This window comes from Hypanus sabinus, unplaced genomic scaffold (genome assembly GCF_030144855.1).
Source record: "Hypanus sabinus isolate sHypSab1 unplaced genomic scaffold, sHypSab1.hap1 scaffold_445, whole genome shotgun sequence".
Taxonomy (NCBI): Eukaryota; Metazoa; Chordata; class Chondrichthyes; order Myliobatiformes; family Dasyatidae; genus Hypanus; species Hypanus sabinus.
In genome coordinates, this window is record NW_026781319.1 from 250,162 (window position 1) to 267,954 (window position 17,793).

Here is a 17,793-nt window from a genome sequence, read left to right on the forward strand (position 1 = left end):
GGGATCTCTCTTCCCATTCCCCTTCCTCCTGTGGGATCTCTCTTCCCCATTCCCCTTCCTCCTGAAGGAATTATTTTCCCCATCCCCCTTCCTCCTTTGGGATCTCTGTTCCCCATCCCCCTTCCTTCACCCTCCGCATTCCTCCTGTGGGACCTCTCATTCCCATTCCCTTTCTCCCGTAGGGATCTCTCTCTTCTATCCCCCGTCCTCCTGTGGGAGATCTCTTCCCCATCCCCCGTCCTCCTGTGGGATATCTCTTCCCCATCCCCCTTCCTCGTGTGTGATCTCTCTTCCCCATCCCCCTTCCCCCTGTGGGATCTTTCATCCCCATGCCCTTCCTCCTGTGCGATCTCTCTTCCCCATCCCCCTTCCTCCTGTGGGATCACTCTTCCCCATCCCCCTTCTCCCTGTGGGAGATTTCTTCCCAATCCCCCTTCCTCCTGTGGGATCTCTCTTCCCCATCCCGCTTCTTCCTGCGGGATCTCTCTTCCCCATCCCCCTTCCCCCTATGGGGTATCTCTTCCCTATCCCTTTACTCCTGTGGTATCTTTCTTCCGCATCCACTTCATCCGGTCGGATCACTTTCCCCATCACCCTTCCTCCTATAGGATCTCTCTTCCCGATCCCTTTCCTCCTGTGGTATCTCTATTCCCTATCCCCTTCCTCCTGTCGGATCATTTTCCTCATCCCCCTTACTGTGGGATCTCTCATCCCCATTCCCATCCGCCTGTAGGATCTACCTTCCCCATCACTCTTCTTCATGAGGGATCTCTCTTCCCCATCCTCTTTCTCCTCTTGGATCTCGATAACCCATCCCCTTCCTCCTGTGGGATTTTGCCTCCCCATCCCCCTTCCTCGTGTGGGATCTCCTTTACCCACCCCCCTTCCTCCTGTGGGATCTCTCTTCCCCATCCCCCTTCCTCATTTAGAAATTCTTTTCCCCATCCCCCTACCTCCTGTTAGATCTCTCTTCCTGATTCTGCTTCCTACTGTGGGATCCATAATCCCCATCCACTTCCTCCTGCCGGAAATTTCTTCCCCATCCCCCGTCCTCCTGTGCGATCTCTCTTCCCCATCCCCCATCCTCTTGCGGGATCTCTGTTCCCCATCCCACATCCTCCTGTGTGATCTCTCTTCCCGATCCCTTTCCTCCTGTGGTATCTCTCTTCTCTATCCCGTTCCTCCTGTCGGATCATTTTCCTCATCCCCCTTACTGTGGGATCTCTCTTCCCCATTCCCATCCGCCTGTGGGATCTCTCATCCCCATCACTCTTCATCATGAGGGATCTCTCTTCCCCATCCCCCTCCTCCTGTGGGATTTCACCTCCCCATTCCCCTTACTCCTGTGGGATCTCTCTTCCCTGTCCCCCTTCCTCCTGCGGGATCTCTCTTCCCCATCCCCCTTCCTCCTGTTGGATCTCTCTTCCCCATTCCCCTTCCACCTGAAGGAATTCTTTTACCCATCCCCCTTCATCCTTTGGGTTCTCTCTTCCCCATCCCTCTTCCTCCCGTTGGATCTCCCTTCACCATCCGCATTCCTCCTGTGGGATCTCTCTCCCCATTCCCCTTCCTCCTGTGGGATCACTTTTCCCCATCCCCCTTCTCCCTGTGGGAGATCTCTTCCCCATCCCTCTTCCTCCTGTGGTATCTCTCATCCCCATCCCTTTCTTCCTGTCGGATCTCTTTCCTCATCCCTCTTACTGTGGGATCTCTCTTCCCCATTTCCATCCTCATGTGGGATCTCTCATCCCCATCACTCTTCTCCATGAGGGATCTCTCTTCCCCATCCCCTTTCTCCTCTTGGATCTCGATAACACATCCCCTTCCTCCTGTGGGATCTCTCTTCCCCGTCCACCTTCTTCCTGTGGGATATCTCTTCCCCATCCCGCTTCCTCCTGTTGGATATCTCTTCCCCATCCCCCTTCCCCCTGTGGGATCTCTCTTCCCCATTCCCATCCACCTGTGTGATCTCTCCTCCCTATCCCCTTCCTCCTGTCGGATCATTTTCCTCATCCCCCTTACTTTGGGATCTCTCTTCCCCTTCCCATCCGCCTGTGGGATCTCTCATCCCCATCACTTGTCTTCATGAGGGATCTCCCTACCCCATCCCCTTTCTCCTCTTGGATCTTGATAACCCATCCCCTTCCTCCTGTGGGATTTCGCCTCCCCATCACCCTTCCTCGTGTGTGATCTCCATTATCCTTCCCCCTTCCTCCTGTGGGATCTCTCTTCCCCATCCCACATCCTCCTTTGGGATCTCTCTTCCCATTCCCCTTCCTCCTGTGGGATCTCTCTTCCCATTCCCCTTCCTCCTGTGGGATCTCTCTTCCTTGTCCCTCATGCGGAATCTCTCTTCCCCGTCCCCCTTCCTCCTGTTGGATCTCTCTTCCCCATTCCCCTTCCTCCTGAAGGAATTCTTTCCCCCATCCCCCTTCCTCCTTTGGGATCTCTCTTCCCCATCCCCTTTGAATCACCCTTCACCATCAGCCTTCCTCCTGTGGGATCTCTCCTTCCCATTCCCTTTCTCCCGTAGGATCTCTCTCTTGTATCCCCTGTCCTCCTGTGGGATCTCGCTCCCCATCCCCCTTCCTCGTGTAGGATCTCTCTTCCCATTGCCCTTCCTCGTGTAGGATCTCTCCTCCCCATCCCCCTTCCTCCTGTGTGATCTCTCTTCCGGATCCCTTTCCTCCTGTGGTATCTCTCTTCCCACCCCCTTCCTCCTGTCGGATCTCTTTCCTCATCCCACTTACTGTGGGATCTCTCACCATATCACTCTTCTTCATGAGGGATCTCTCATCCCCATCCCCTTTCTCCTCTTGGATCTCGATGACCCACCCTCTTCCTCCTGTGGGATCTCTCCCACATCCCCCTTCCTCATCTGGGATTTCCTTTACCCATCCCTCTTCCTCCTGTAGGAATTCTTTTCCCCATCCCCCTTCCTCCTGTGGTACCTCTCTTTCCCATCCCCCTACCTCCTGTTGGATCTCTCTTCCTGATTCTGCTTCCTACTGTGGGATCCATAATCCCCATCCACTTCCTCCTGCCGGAAATTTCTTCCCCATCCCCCGTCCTCCTGTGCGATCTCATTTCCACATCCCCCATCCTCCTGCGGGATCTCTGTTCCCCATCCCACATCCTCCTGTATGATCCCTCTTCCCGATCCCTTTCCTCCTGTGGTATCTCTCTTCCCTATCCCCTTCCTCCTGTCGGATCATTTTCCTCATCCCCCTTACTGTGGGATCTCTCTTCCCCATCCCCTTCCTCCTGTGGGATTTCACCTCCCCATCCCCCTTCCTCGTGTGGGATCTCCTTTACCCATCCCATTTCCTCCCGTCGTATCTCTCTTCCCCATCCCCCATCCTCCTTGGGGATCTCTCTCCCCATTCCCCTTCCTCCTGTGGGATCTCTCTTCCCTGTCCCCCTTCCTCCTGCGGGAACTCTCTTCCCCATCCCCCTTCCTCCTGTTGGATCTCTCTTCCCCATCCCTCTTCCTCCCATTGAATCTCCCTTCACCATCCGCCTTTCTCCTGTGGGATCTCTCCTTCCTATTCCCTTTCTCCCGTAGGATCTCTCTCTTCTATCCCCTGTCCTCCTGTGGGATCTCTCTTCCCATAGCCCTTCGTCCTGTGGGATATCTCTTCCCCATCCCCCCTCCTGTGGGATATCTTTTCCCCATCCCCCTTCTTCCTTTGGGATATTTCTTCCCCATCCCCTTTCCCCCTGTGGGATCTCTCTTCCCCATCCCCCTTCCTCGTGTAGGATATCTCTTCCCCATCCCCCTTCCTCGAGTAGGATCTCTCTTCCCCATCCCCCTTATTCCTGCGGGATATCTCTTCCCCATGCCCTTCCTCTTGTGGGATCTCTCTTCTCCATCCACCTTCTTCTTGTGGGATATCTCTTCCCCATCCCGCTTCCACCTGTGCGTTCTCTCTTCCCAATTCCCTTCCTCCTGTGAGATCTCTCCTTCCCATTCCCTTTCTCCCGTAGGATCTCTCTTTTCTATCCCCCTTCCTCTTGTGGGATCTCTCTTCCCCATCCACCTTCTTCCTGTGGGATATCTCTGCCCCATCCCGCTTCCACCTGTGGGATCTCTCTTCCCCATCCCCTTCCTCCTGTGAGATCTCTCCTTCCCATTCCCTTTCTCCCGTAGGATCTCTCTTTTCTATCCCCCGTCCTCCTGTGTGATCTCTCTTCCGGATCCCTTTCCTCCTGTGGTATCTCTCTTCCCCATCCCCTTCCTCCTGTCGAATATTTTTCCTCATCCCACTTACTGTGGGATCTCTCATCCCCATCACTCTTCTTCATGAGGGATCTCCCATCCCCATCCCCTTTCTCCTCTTAGATCTCGATAACCCATCCCCTTCCTCCTGTAGGATCTCCTTTCCCCAACCTTCTTCCTCCTGTGGGATCTCACTTCCCCATCATCTTCCTCCTGTGGGGTATCTCTTCCCCATCCCCCTTTTTCCTGTGGGATCTCTCTTCCCCATCCCCCTTCCTCCTGTGGGGTATCTCTTCCCCATCCCACTTCTTCCTGTGGGATCTCTCTTCCGAATCCGCCTTCTTCCTGTGGGATATCTCTTCCCCATCCCACTTCCTCGTGCTGGATCTCCTTTACCCATCCCCCTTCCTACCAAGCGATCATTTTCCCCATCCCCCTTCCTCCTATAGGATCTCTCTTCCCCATTCCCCTTCCCCCTGAAGGAATTCTTTTCCCCATCCCCCTTCCTCCTTTGGGATCTCTCTTCCACATCCCTCTTCCTCCCGTTGAATCACCCTTCACCATCCGCCTTCCTCCTGTGGGATCTCTCCTTCCCATTCCCTTTCTCCCGTAGGATCTCTCTCTTGTATCCCCCGTCCTCCTGTGGGATCTCTCTCCCCATCCCCCTTCCTCGTGTAGGATCTCTCTTCCCCATCCCCCTTCCTCCTGTGGGATCTCTCTCCCCATCCCCCTTCCTCGTGTAGGATCTCTCTTCCCCATCCCCCTTCCTCCTGTGGGATCTCTCTCCCCATCCCTCTTCCTCGTGTAGGATATCTCTTCCCATTGCCCTTCCTCGTGTAGGATCTCTCTTCCCCATCCCCCTTCCTCATGTGGGATCTCTCTTCCCATCCCCTTCCTCCTGTCGGATCTCTCTTCCCCATCTCCCTTCCTCCTGTAGGAATTCTTTTCCCCATCCCCCTTCCTCCTGTGATACCTCTCTTTCCCATCCCCCTACCTCCTGTTGGACCTCTCTTCCTGATTCTGCTTCCTACTGTGGGATCCATAATCCCCATCCATTTCCTCCTGCCGGAAATTTCTTCCCCATCCCCCGTCCTCCTGTGCGATCTCTTTTCCACATCCCCCATCCTCCTGCGGGATCTCTGTTCCCCATCCCACATCCTCCTGTGTGATTTCTCTTCCCGATCCCTTTCCTCCTGTGGTATCTCTCTTCCCTATCCCCTTCCTCCTGTCGGATCATTTTCCTCATCCCCCTTACTGTGGGTTGTTTCTTCCCCATTCCCATCCGCCTGTGGGATCTCTCATCCCCATCACTCTTCTTCATGAGGGATCTCTCTTCCCCATCCCCCTCCTCCTGTGGGATTTCACCTCCCCATCCCCCTTCCTCATGTGGGATCTCCTTTACCCATCCCCCTTCTTCCTGTTGGATCTCTCTTCCCCATCCCCCATCCTCCTTGGGGATCTCTCTTCCCATTCCCCTTCCTCCTGTGGGATCTATCTTCCCCATCCCCCTTCCTCCTGTTGGATCTCTCTTCCCCATCCCTCTTCCTCCCGTTGAATCTCCCTTCAGCATCCGCCTTTCTCCTGTGGGATCTCTCCTTCCTATTCCCTTTCTCCCTTAGGATCTCTCTCTTCGCTCCCCCGTCCTCCTGTGGGATCTCTCTTCCCCTTCCCCTTCGTCCTGTGGGATATCTCTTCCCAATCCCCCTACCTCCTGTGGGATCTCTCTTCCCCATCCCCCCTCCTGTGGGATAACTTTTCCTCATCCCCCTTCTTCCTGTGGGATCTCTGTTCCCCATCCCATTTCCTCCTGTGGAATCTCTCTTCCCCATCCCCCTACTTCCTGTGGGATATCTCTTCCCCATCCCGCTTCCTCCTGTTGGATATCTCTTCCCCATCCCCTTTCCCCCTGTGGGATCTCTCTTCCCCATCCCCCTTCCTCGTGTAGGATATCTCTTCCCCATCCCCCTTCCTCGTGTAGGATCTCTCTTCCCCATCCCCATTCTTCCTGTGGGACCTCTTCCCCATGCCCTTCCTCTTGTGGGATCTCTCTGCTCTATCCACCTTCCTCCTGTGGGATATCTCTTCCCCATCCCGCTTCCACCTGTGGGATCTCTCTTCCCAATTCCCTTCCTCCTGTGAGATCTCTCCTTCCCATTCCCTTTCTCCCGTAGGATCTCTCTTTTCTATCCCCCTTCCTCTTGTGGGATCTCTCTTCCCCATCCACCTTCTTCCTGTGGGATATCTCTTCCCCATCCCGCTTCCACCTGTGCGATTTCTCTTCCCAATTCCCTTCCTCCTGTGAGATCTCTCCTTCCCATTCCCTTTCTCCCGTAGGATCTCTCTTTTCTATCCCCCTTCCTCTTGTGGGATCTCTCTTCCCCATCCACCTTCTTCCTGTGGGATGTCTCTTCCCCATTCCGCTTCCACCTGTGGGATCTCTCTTCCAAATTCCCTCTTCCTCCTGTTGGATCTCTCTTCCCCATTCCCCTTCCACCTGAAGGAATTCTTTTCCCCATCCCCCTTCCTCCTTTGGGATCTCTCTCCCCATCCCCCTTCCTCGTGTAGGATCTCTCTTCCCCATCCCCCTTCCTCCTGTGGGATCTCTCTCCCCATCCCCCTTCCTCGTGTAGGATCTCTCTTCCCCATCCCCCTTCCTCCTGTGGGATCTCTCTCCCCATCCCTCTTCCTCGTGTAGGATATCTCTTCCCATTGCCCTTCCTCGTGTAGGATCTCTCTTCCCCATCCCCCTTCCTCATGTGGGATCTCTCTTCCCATCCCCTTCCTCCTGTCGGATCTCTCTTCCCCATCTCCCTTCCTCCTGTAGGAATTCTTTTCCCCATCCCCCTTCCTCCTGTGATACCTCTCTTTCCCATCCCCCTACCTCCTGTTGGACCTCTCTTCCTGATTCTGCTTCCTACTGTGGGATCCATAATCCCCATCCATTTCCTCCTGCCGGAAATTTCTTCCCCATCCCCCGTCCTCCTGTGCGATCTCTTTTCCACATCCCCCATCCTCCTGCGGGATCTCTGTTCCCCATCCCACATCCTCCTGTGTGATTTCTCTTCCCGATCCCTTTCCTCCTGTGGTATCTCTCTTCCCTATCCCCTTCCTCCTGTCGGATCATTTTCCTCATCCCCCTTACTGTGGGTTGTTTCTTCCCCATTCCCATCCGCCTGTGGGATCTCTCATCCCCATCACTCTTCTTCATGAGGGATCTCTCTTCCCCATCCCCCTCCTCCTGTGGGATTTCACCTCCCCATCCCCCTTCCTCATGTGGGATCTCCTTTACCCATCCCCCTTCTTCCTGTTGGATCTCTCTTCCCCATCCCCCATCCTCCTTGGGGATCTCTCTTCCCATTCCCCTTCCTCCTGTGGGATCTATCTTCCCCATCCCCCTTCCTCCCGTTGAACTCTCTTCCACATCCTCCTCCTCCTCCTCGTGGGATCTCTCCTTCCTATCCTCCCTCTTCTCCCCTTAGGATCTCTCTCTTCGCTCCCCGTTCCTCCTGTGGGATCTCTCTTCCCTTCCCCTTCGTCCTGTGGGATATCTCTTCCAATCCCCCTAACATCAAATCCCCCTACCTCCTGTGGGATCTCTCTTCCCCATCCCCCCTCCTGTGGGATAACTTTTCCTCATCCCCCTTCTTCCTGTGGGATCTCTGTTCCCCATCCCATTTCCTCCTGTGGAATCTCTCTTCCCCATCCCCCTACTTCCTGTGGGATATCTCTTCCCCATCCCGCTTCCTCCTGTTGGATATCTCTTCCCCATCCCCTTTCCCCCTGTGGGATCTCTCTTCCCCATCCCCCTTCCTCGTGTAGGATATCTCTTCCCCATCCCCCTTCCTCGTGTAGGATCTCTCTTCCCCATCCCCATTCTTCCTGTGGGACCTCTTCCCCATGCCCTTCCTCTTGTGGGATCTCTCTGCTCTATCCACCTTCCTCCTGTGGGATATCTCTTCCCCATCCCGCTTCCACCTGTGGGATCTCTCTTCCCAATTCCCTTCCTCCTGTGAGATCTCTCCTTCCCATTCCCTTTCTCCCGTAGGATCTCTCTTTTCTATCCCCCTTCCTCTTGTGGGATCTCTCTTCCCCATCCACCTTCTTCCTGTGGGATATCTCTTCCCCATCCCGCTTCCACCTGTGCGATTTCTCTTCCCAATTCCCTTCCTCCTGTGAGATCTCTCCTTCCCATTCCCTTTCTCCCGTAGGATCTCTCTTTTCTATCCCCCTTCCTCTTGTGGGATCTCTCTTCCCCATCCACCTTCTTCCTGTGGGATGTCTCTTCCCCATTCCGCTTCCACCTGTGGGATCTCTCTTCCAAATTCCCTCTTCCTCCAGTTGGATCTCTCTTCCCCATTCCCCTTCCACCTGAAGGAATTCTTTTCCCCATCCCCCTTCCTCCTTTGGGATCTCTCTTCCACATCCCTCTTCCTCCCGTTGAATCTCCCTTCACCATCCGCCTTCCTCCTGTGGGATCTCTCCTACCCATTCCCTTTCTCCCATATGATCTCTCTCTTGTATCCCCCGACCTCCTGTGGGATCTCTCTCCCCATCCCTCTTCCTCGTGTAGGATCTCTCTTCCCATTGCCCTTCCTCGTGTAGGATCTCTCTTCCCATTGCCCTTCCTCGTGTAGGATCTCTCTTCCCCATCCCCCTTCCTCCTGCGGGATCTCTCTCCCCATCCCCCTTCCTCGTGTAGGATCTCTCTTCCCCATCCACCTTCCTCCTGTGGGATCTCTCTTCCCCATCCCCCTTCCTCCTGTGTGATCTCTCTTCCGGATCCCTTTCCTCCTGTGGTATCTCACTTCCCATCCCCTTCCTCCTGTCGGATCTCTTTCCTCATCCCACTTACTGTGGGATCTCTCATCCCTGTCACTTTTCTTAATGAGGGATCTCTCATCCCCATCCCCTTTCTCCTCTTGGATCTCGATAACCCATCCTCTTCCTCCTGTGGAATCTCTCTTCCCCATCCCCCTTCCTCCTGTAGGAATTCTTTTCCCCATCCCCCTTCCTCCTGTGATACCTCTCCTTCCCATCCCCCTACCTCCTGTTGGATCTCTCTTCCTGATTCTGCTTCCTACTGTGAGATCCATAATCGACATCCACTTCCTCCTGCCGGAAATTTCTTCCCCATCCCCCGTCCTCCTGTGCGATCTCTTTTCCACATCCCCCATCCTCCTGCGGGATCTCTGTTCCCCATCCCACATCCTCCTGTGTGATCTCTCTTCCCGATCCCTTTCCTCCTGTGGTATCTCTCTTCCCTATCCCCTTCCTCCTGTCGGATCATTTTCCTCATCCCCCTTACTGTGGGATCTCTCTTCCCCATTCACATCCGCCTGTGGGATCTCTCATCCCCATCACTCTTCTTCATGAAGGATCTCTCTTCCCCATCCCCCTCCTCCTGTGGGATTTCACCTCCCCATCCCCCTTCCTCGTGTGGGATCTCCTTTACCCATCCCCCTTCTTCCTGTGGGATCTCTCTTCCCCATCCCCCGTCCTCCTGTGCGACCTCTTTTCCACATCCCCCATCCTCCTGCGGGATCTCTGTTCCCCATCCCACATCCTCCTGTGTGATCTATCTTCCCCATCCCCCTTCCTCCTGCGGGATCTCTCTCCCCATCCCCCGTCCTCGTGTAGGATCTCTCTTCCCCATCCACCTTCCTCCTGTGGGATCTCTCTTCCCCATCCCCCTTCCTCCTGTGGGATCTCACTTCCCCATCCCCCTTCCTCCTGTGTGATCTCTCTTCCGGATCCCTTTCCTCCTGTGGTATCTCTCTTCCCATCCCCTTCCTCCTGTCGGATCATTTTCCTCATCCCCCTTACTGTGGGATCTCTCTTCCCCATTCCCATCCGCCTGTGGAATCTCTCATCCCCATCACTCTTCTTCATGAGGGATCTCTCTTCCCCATCACCCTCCTCCTGTGGGATTTCACCTCCCCATCCCCCTTCCTCGTGTGGGATCTCCTTTACCCATCCCCCTTCTTCCTGTGGGATCTCTCTTCCCCATACCCCATCCTCCTTGGGGATCTCTCTTCCCATTCCCCTTCCTCCTGTGGGATCTCTCTTCCCCATCCCCCTTCCTCCTGTGGGATCTCTCTTCCCCATCCCCCTTCTTCCTGTGGGATATCTCTCCCCCATCCCGCTTCCTCCTGTTGGATATCTCCTCCCCATCCCCGTTCCCCCTGTGGGATCTCTCTTCCCCATCCCCCTTCTTCCTGTGGGATATCTCTTCCCCATGCCCTTCCTCTTGTGGGATCTCTCTTCTCCATCCACCTTCTTCCTGTGGGATATCTCTCCCCCATCCCGCTTCCTCCTGTTGGATATCTCCTCCCCATCCCCGTTCCCCCTGTGGGATCTCTCTTCCCCATCCCCCTTCTTCCTGTGGGATATCTCTTCCCCATGCCCTTCCTCTTGTGGGATCTCTCTTCTCCATCCACCTTCTTCCTGTGGGATATCTCTTCCCCATCCCGCTTCCACCTGTGGGATCTCTCTTCCCAATTCCCTCTTCCTCCTGTTGAATCTCCCTTCACCATCCGCCTTCCTCCTCTGGGATCTCTCCTTCCCATTCCCTTTCTCCCGTAGGATCTCTCTCTTGTATCCCCCGTCCTCCTGTGGGATCTCTCTCCCCATCCCCCTTCCTCGTGTAGGATCTCTCTTCCCCATCTCCTTTCCTCCTGTAGGAATTCTTTTCCCCATCCCCCTACCTCCTGTTGGACCTCTCTTCCTGATTCTGCTTCCTACTGTGAGATCCATAATCCCCATCCACTTCCTCCTGCCGGAAATTTCTTCCCCATCCCCCGTCCTCCTGTGCGATCTCTTTTCCATATCCCCCATCCTCCTGCGGGATCTCTGTTCCCCATCCCACATCCTCCTGTGTGATTTCTCCTCCCGATCCCTTTCCTCCTGTGGTATCTCTCTTCCCTATCCCCTTCCTCCTGTCGGATCATTTTCCTCATCCCCCTTACTGTGGGATGTTTCTTCCCCATTCCCATCCGCCTGTGGGATCTCTCATCCCCATCACTCTTCTTCATGAGGGATCTCTCTTCCCCATCCCCCTCCTCCTGTGGGATTTCACCTCCCCATCCCCCTTCCTCATGTGGGATCTCCTTTACCCATCCCCCTTCATCCTGTGGGAACTCTCTTCCTCATCCCCCTTCCTCCTGTTGGATCTCTCTTCCCCATCCCTCTTCCTCCCGTTGAATCTCCCTTCAGCATCCGCCTTTCTCCTGTGGGATCTCTCCTTCCTATTCCCTTTCTCCCGTAGGATCTCTCTCTTCTCTCCCCCGTCCTCCTGTGGGATCTCTCTTCCCCTTCCCCTTCGTCCTGTGGGATATCTCTTCCCAATCCCCCTTCCTCCTGTGGGATCTCTCTTCCCCATCCCCCCTCCTGTGGGATATCTTTTCCCCATCCCCCTTCTTCCTGTGGGATCTCTGTTCCCCATCCCATTTCCTCCTGTGGGATCTCTCTTCCCCATCCCCCTTCTTCCTTTGGGAGATCTCTTCCCCATCCCGCTTCCTCCTGTTGGATATCTCTTCCCCATCCCCTTTCCCCCTGTGGGATCTCTCTTCCCCATGCCCTTCCACTTGTGGGATCTCTCTTCTCCATCCACCTTCTTCCTGTGGGATATCTCTTCCCCATCCCGCTTCCACCTGTGGGATCTCTCTTCCCAATTCCCTCTTCCTCCTGTTGGATCTCTCTTCCCCATTCCCCTTCCTCCTTTGGGATCTCTCTTCCACATCCCTCTTCCTCCCGTTGAATCTCTCTTCCACATCCCTCTTCCTCCCGTTGAATCTCCCTTCACCATACGCCTTCCTCCTGTGGGATCTCTCCTTCCCATTCCCTTTCTCCCGTAGGATCTCTCTCTTGTATCCCCCGTCCTCCTGTGGGATCTCTCTCCCCATCCCCCTTCTTCCTTTGGGAGATCTCTTCCCCATCCCGCTTCCTCCTGTTGGATATCTCTTCCCCATCCCCTTTCCCCCTGTGGGATCTCTCTTCCCCATGCCCTTCCTCTTGTGGGATCTCTCTGCTCTATCCACCTTCTTCCTGTGGGATATCTCTTCCTCATCCCGCTTCCACCTGTGGGATCTCTCTTCCCAATTCCCTTCCTCCTGTGAGATCTCTCCTTCCCATTCCCTTTCTCCCGTAGGATCTCTCTTTTCTATCCCCCTTCCTCTTGTGGGATCTCACTTCCCCATCCACCTTCTTCCTGTGGGATATCTCTTCCCCATCCCGCTTCCACCTGTGCGATCTCTCTTCCCAATTCCCTTCCTCCTGTGAGATCTCTCCTTCCCATTCCCTTTCTCCCGTAGGATCTCTCTTTTCTATCCCCCTTCCTCTTGTGGGATCTCTCTTCCCCATCCACCTTCTTCCTGTGGGATATCTCTTCCCCATTCCGCTTCCACCTGTGGGATCTCTCTTCCAAATTCCCTCTTCCTCCTGTTGGATCTCTCTTCCCCATTCCCCTTCCACCTGAAGGAATTCTTTTCCCCATCCCCCTTCCTCCTTTGGGATCTCTCTTCCACATCCCTCTTCCTCCCGTTGAATCTCCCTTCACCATCCGCCTTCCTCCTGTGGGATCTCTCCTTCCCATTCCCTTTCTCCCATATGATCTCTCTCTTGTATCCCCCGACCTCCTGTGGGATCTCTCTTCCCATTGCCCTTCCTCGTGTAGGATCTCTCTTCCCCATCCCCCTTCCTCCTGCGGGATCTCTCTCCCCATCCCCCTTCCTCGTGTAGGATCTCTCTTCCCCATCCACCTTCCTCCTGTGGGATCTCTCTTCCCCATCCCCCTTCCTCCTGTGAGATCTCTCTTCCCCATCCCCCTTCCTCCTGTCGGATCACTCTTCCCCTTCCCCCTTCCTCGTGTAGGATCTCTCTTCCCCATCCCCCTTCTTCCTGTGGGATATCTCTTCCCCATGCCCTTCCACTTGTGGGATCTCTCTTCTCCATCCACCTTCTTCCTGTGGGATATCTCTTCCCCATCCCGCTTCCACCTGTGGGATCTCTCTTCCCAATTCCCTCTTCCTCCTGTTGGATCTCTCTTCCCCATTCCCCTTCCTCCTTTGGGATCTCTCTTCCACATCCCTCTTCCTCCCGTTGAATCTCTCTTCCACATCCCTCTTCCTCCCGTTGAATCTCCCTTCACCATACGCCTTCCTCCTGTGGGATCTCTCCTTCCCATTCCCTTTCTCCCGTAGGATCTCTCTCTTGTATCCCCCGTCCTCCTGTGGGATCTCTCTCCCCATCCCCCTTCCTCGTGTAGAATCTCTCTTCCCATTGCCCTTCCTCGTGTAGGATCTCTCTTCCCCATCCCCCTTCCTCCTGTGGGATCTCTCTCCCTATCCCCCTTCCTCGTGTAGGATCTCTCTTCCCCATCCCCCTTCCTCCTGTGGGATCTCTCTTCCCCATCCCCCTTCCTCCTGTGGGATCTCAATTCCCCATCCCCCTTCCTCCTGTGTGATCTCTCTTCCGGATCCCTTTCCTCCTTTGGTACCTCTCTTCCCATACCCTTCCTCCTGTCGGATCTCTTTCCTCATCCCACTTACTGTGGGATCTCTCATCCCTATCACTCTTCTTAATGAGGGATCTCATCCCCATCCCGTTTCTCCTCTTGGATCTCGATAACCCATCCTCCTGTGGGATCTCTCCCCCATCACCCTTCCTCGTCTGGGATCTCCTTTACCCATCCCCCTTCCTCCTGTGGGATCTCTCTTCCCCATCTCCCTTCCTCCTGTAGGAATTATTTTCCCCATCCCCCTTCCTCCTGTGATACCTCTCTTCCCCATCCCCCTTCCTCCAATGTGATCTCTCTTCCCAACTTGCTCCTGTGGGATCTCTCATCGCCTTCCCCTTCTCCAGTGGGATCTCTCTTCCCCATCCCCTTCCTCCTCTGAGATTTCTCTTCCCAATCCCCCTTCTCCTTGTGGGATCTTTCTTCCCCATCCTCCTGTTGGATCTCTCTGTCCCATCCCCCTTCCTCCTATGTGATCTCTCTTCCCAACTTGCTCCTGTGGGTTCTCTCATCGCCTTTCCCTTCTCCTGTGGGATCTCTCTTGCTGATTCCGCCTCTGACTGGGATATCTCTTCCCCATCCTCCTGTGGAATCTCTCTTCCCCATCTCTTTCACCCTGTGGGATCACTCTTCCAAATCCCCTTTCCTCATTTGGGAACTCTCTTCTCCATTTCCTTTCTCTTGTGGGATCTCCCTTCCCATCCGCCTTCCTACTGTGGAATCTCTTTTCCCCATCCCACTTCTTCCTGCGGGATCTCAATTCCTCATCCCCTCTCTCCTGTGGGATCTCTCTTCCCCATCCCCCGTCCTGTTGGATCTCTCTTCCCCATCCCCCGGCCTCCTGTGGGATCTCTATTCCCCATCTCTCTTCTCCATCCGCCTTGCTCCTATGGGAACTCTCTCATTCCCCTTCCTCCCTTAGGATCTCTCATCCCCAGCCCCCTTCCTCCTGAGGGATCTCTCTTCTACATCCCCGTCCTCCTGTTGGATCTCTCTTCCCCATTCTCCTTCCTAATATGTGATCTCTCTTCCCCATTGCCTTCCTCCTATGGGACCTCTTCCCCATCCCGCTTCCTCCTGTGAGATCTCCCTTCTCCATCCGCCTTCCGCCTGTGGGATCTCTCCTTCCCATTCCCATTCCTCCCGCAGGATCTCTCTGTCCTGTCCCCCTCCCTCCTGTGGGATGTTTCTTCCCAGTACCCCTTCCTCCTCTGGGATCTCTTTTCTGCATCCCCCATCCACATGTCGGATCTCTGTTCCCAGTTCTCCATCTTTCTGTCAGATCTGTCTTCCCCATCCCCCTTCCTCCTCTGAAATTTCTCTTCCCAATCTCCCTTCCTCTAGTGGGATCGCTCTTCCCCATCCCCCTTCCTCCTGTTGGATCTCTCTTCCCCATCCCCCTTCCTCCGATGTGATCTCTCTTCCCAGCTTGCTCCTGTGGGTTCTCTCATCGCCTTTCCCTTCTCCTGTGGGATCTTCTTGCTGATTCCGCTTCCGACTGGGATATCTCTTCCCCATCCCCCTTCCTCCTGTGGGATCTCTCTTCCCCATCCCCCTTCCTCCTGTGGGATCTCTCTTCCCCATCCCCCTTCCTCCTGTGGGAACTCTCTTCCCCATTCCCCTGCCTCCTGTGGGATCTCTCTTCCCCATCCCCCTTCCTCCTGTGGGATCTCTCTTCCCCATCCCCCTTCCTCCTGTGGGAACTCTCTTCCCCATCTCTTTCACCCTGTGGGATCACTCTTCCACATCACACTTCCTCCTGTGGGATCTCTCTTCCCCACCCCTTCCACGTTTGGGATCTCTCTTCCCCATCTCCCTTCCACCTGTGGGATCTCTCTTCCACATCCCTTTTCCTCATTTGGGAACTCTCTTCTCCATTCCCTTCCTCCTGTGGGATCTCTCTTCCCCATCCCCCTTCCTCCTGTGGGAACTCTCTTCCCCATTCCCCTGCCTCCTGTGGGATCTCTCTTCCCCATCCCCCTTCCTCCTGTGGGATCTCTCTTCCCCATCCCCCTTCCTCCTGTGGGATCTCTCTTCCCCATCTCTTTCACCCTGTGGGATCACTCTTCCACATCCCACTTCCTCCTGTGGGATCTCTCTTCCCCACCCCTTCCACGTTTGGGATCTCTCTTCCCCATCTCCCTTCCACCTGTGGGATCTCTCTTCCCCATCTCCCTTCCACCTGTGGGATCTCTCTTCCACATCCCTTTTCCTCATTTGGGAACTCTCTTCTCCATTCCCTTCCTCCTGTGGGATCTCTCTTCCCCATCCCCCTTCCTCCTGTGGGAACTCTCTTCCCCATTCCCCTGCCTCCTGTGGGATCTCTCTTCCCCATCCCCCTTCCTCCTGTGGGATCTCTCTTCCCCATCCCCCTTCCTCCTGTGGGATCTCTCTTCCCCATCTCTTTCACCCTGTGGGATCACTCTTCCACATCCCACTTCCTCCTGTGGGATCTCTCTTCCCCACCCCTTCCACGTTTGGGATCTCTCTTCCCCATCTCCCTTCCACCTGTGGGATCTCTCTTCCCCATCCCACTTTCTCCTGTGGGAACTCTTTCCCCCATCCTTTTCCTCTTGTGTCTTTCCATCCGTTCCCTCAGGTGGGGTCTCTTCCTCCATCTCCCATCGACATTTCCCGATTCACAAAGCTTCCTCACTGTGGGGCTATATCACCTTCATCCCTGCCCCTTCTGACACTCTGTGGTCAGTAACCCTTCTCTAGCCAACGGAGAACGAGACAGAATATGTGGAGTTCACAGGGTCACAGCAACAGACTAAATGACTGACATTGGGTGAATACCGTGGAACTGGGCAGTGAGGGACATTGACAGTGATGGGAACTCCGATTAGTGACTTACGGAAGGGTTTAATGTTTCCTGAAATATCAGCGTGAGAGAATTACCCTCAGACCCACGGTTTGTATCACTTTGTTCATCAAGTTGTTTGTTTGTGTTTAGACTCGGGGAGAATGACCTGGGAGATTCAGGAGTGAAACTGGTGTCTGCGGCTCTGGGGAACCCGGAGTGTAAAATACAGAAACTGTGGTAAGTCCCAGACTGTGGCAAATTGTGTTTACAGTCACTGGGTGTCTGACATTGAACATTAATGTGATCAGTAATTGTGTTACTGATAAACACTGAGGATTTGTACCATCTCCTGCCTCTCTGTGTCCTTCACCCTCACTCTCTCTCATCTCCAGGCTGAGGAAAGTCGGTCTCACAGATTCTGGTGCCGAGGATCTCGTCTCCGCTCTCAGTACAAAACCATCACTGACGGATCTGGACCTGAGTGGTAATGACCTGGGAGATTCAGGAGTGAAACTGGTGTCTGCGGCTCTGAGGAACCCGGAGTGTAAAATACAGAAACTGTGGTAAGTACCAGACTGTGGGAGATTGTGTTTACAGTCACTGGGTGTCTGACACTGAACATTAATGTGATCAGTAATTGTGTTACTGATAAACACTGGGGATTTGTACCGTCTCCTGTCTCTCTGTGTCCTTCACCCTCACTCTCTCTCATCTCCAGGCTGTGGGATGTCGGTCTCACAGATTCTGGTGCCGAGGATCTCGTCTCCGCTCTCAGTACAAACCCATCACTGATGGATCTGGACCTGAGTGGTAATAAACTGGGGGATTCAGGAGTGAAACTGGTGTCTGCGGCTCTGAGGAACTCGGAGTGTAAAATAGAGAAACTGAGGTAAGTACCAGACTGTGGGAGATTGTGTTTACAGTCACTGGGTGTCTGACACTGAACATTAATGTGATCAGTAATTGTGTTACTGATAAACACTGGGGATTTGTACCGTCTCCTGTATCTCTGTGTCCTTCACCCTCACTCTCTCTCATCTCCAGGCTGTGGGGTGTCGGTCTCACAGATTCTGGTGCCGAGGATCTCGTCTCCGTTCTCAGTACAAACCCATCACTGACGGAGCTGAACCTGAGATTTAACTCTCTGACAGACGGATCTGTCCCCGGTCTCCGCCGCCTCATACTGACCCTCCCGAGTCTGGAGCGGATCGGGTGAGTGTTTGTGTTAATGTTCAATGTGATAAAATGTCAGCGGAT

General features: G+C 54.5%; 1 protein-coding gene across 1 annotated transcript in view; it reads left to right on the forward strand.

Annotated features, from left to right (window-relative positions):
• The window catches only part of LOC132388969 (NACHT, LRR and PYD domains-containing protein 3-like), a 59,272-nt gene extending 41,782 nt beyond the window's left edge, over nucleotides 1–17,490 (forward strand). Inside the window, exons 7-8 of the mRNA XM_059961393.1 lie at nucleotides 16,687–16,773; nucleotides 17,255–17,490. Coding sequence (XP_059817376.1) covers nucleotides 16,687–16,773; nucleotides 17,255–17,429 — 262 coding nt within the window. The 3' untranslated portion in view covers nucleotides 17,430–17,490. The remainder of the gene's footprint in view (nucleotides 1–16,686; nucleotides 16,774–17,254) is intronic.
• The last annotated feature ends 303 nt before the right edge of the window (nucleotides 17,491–17,793 follow it).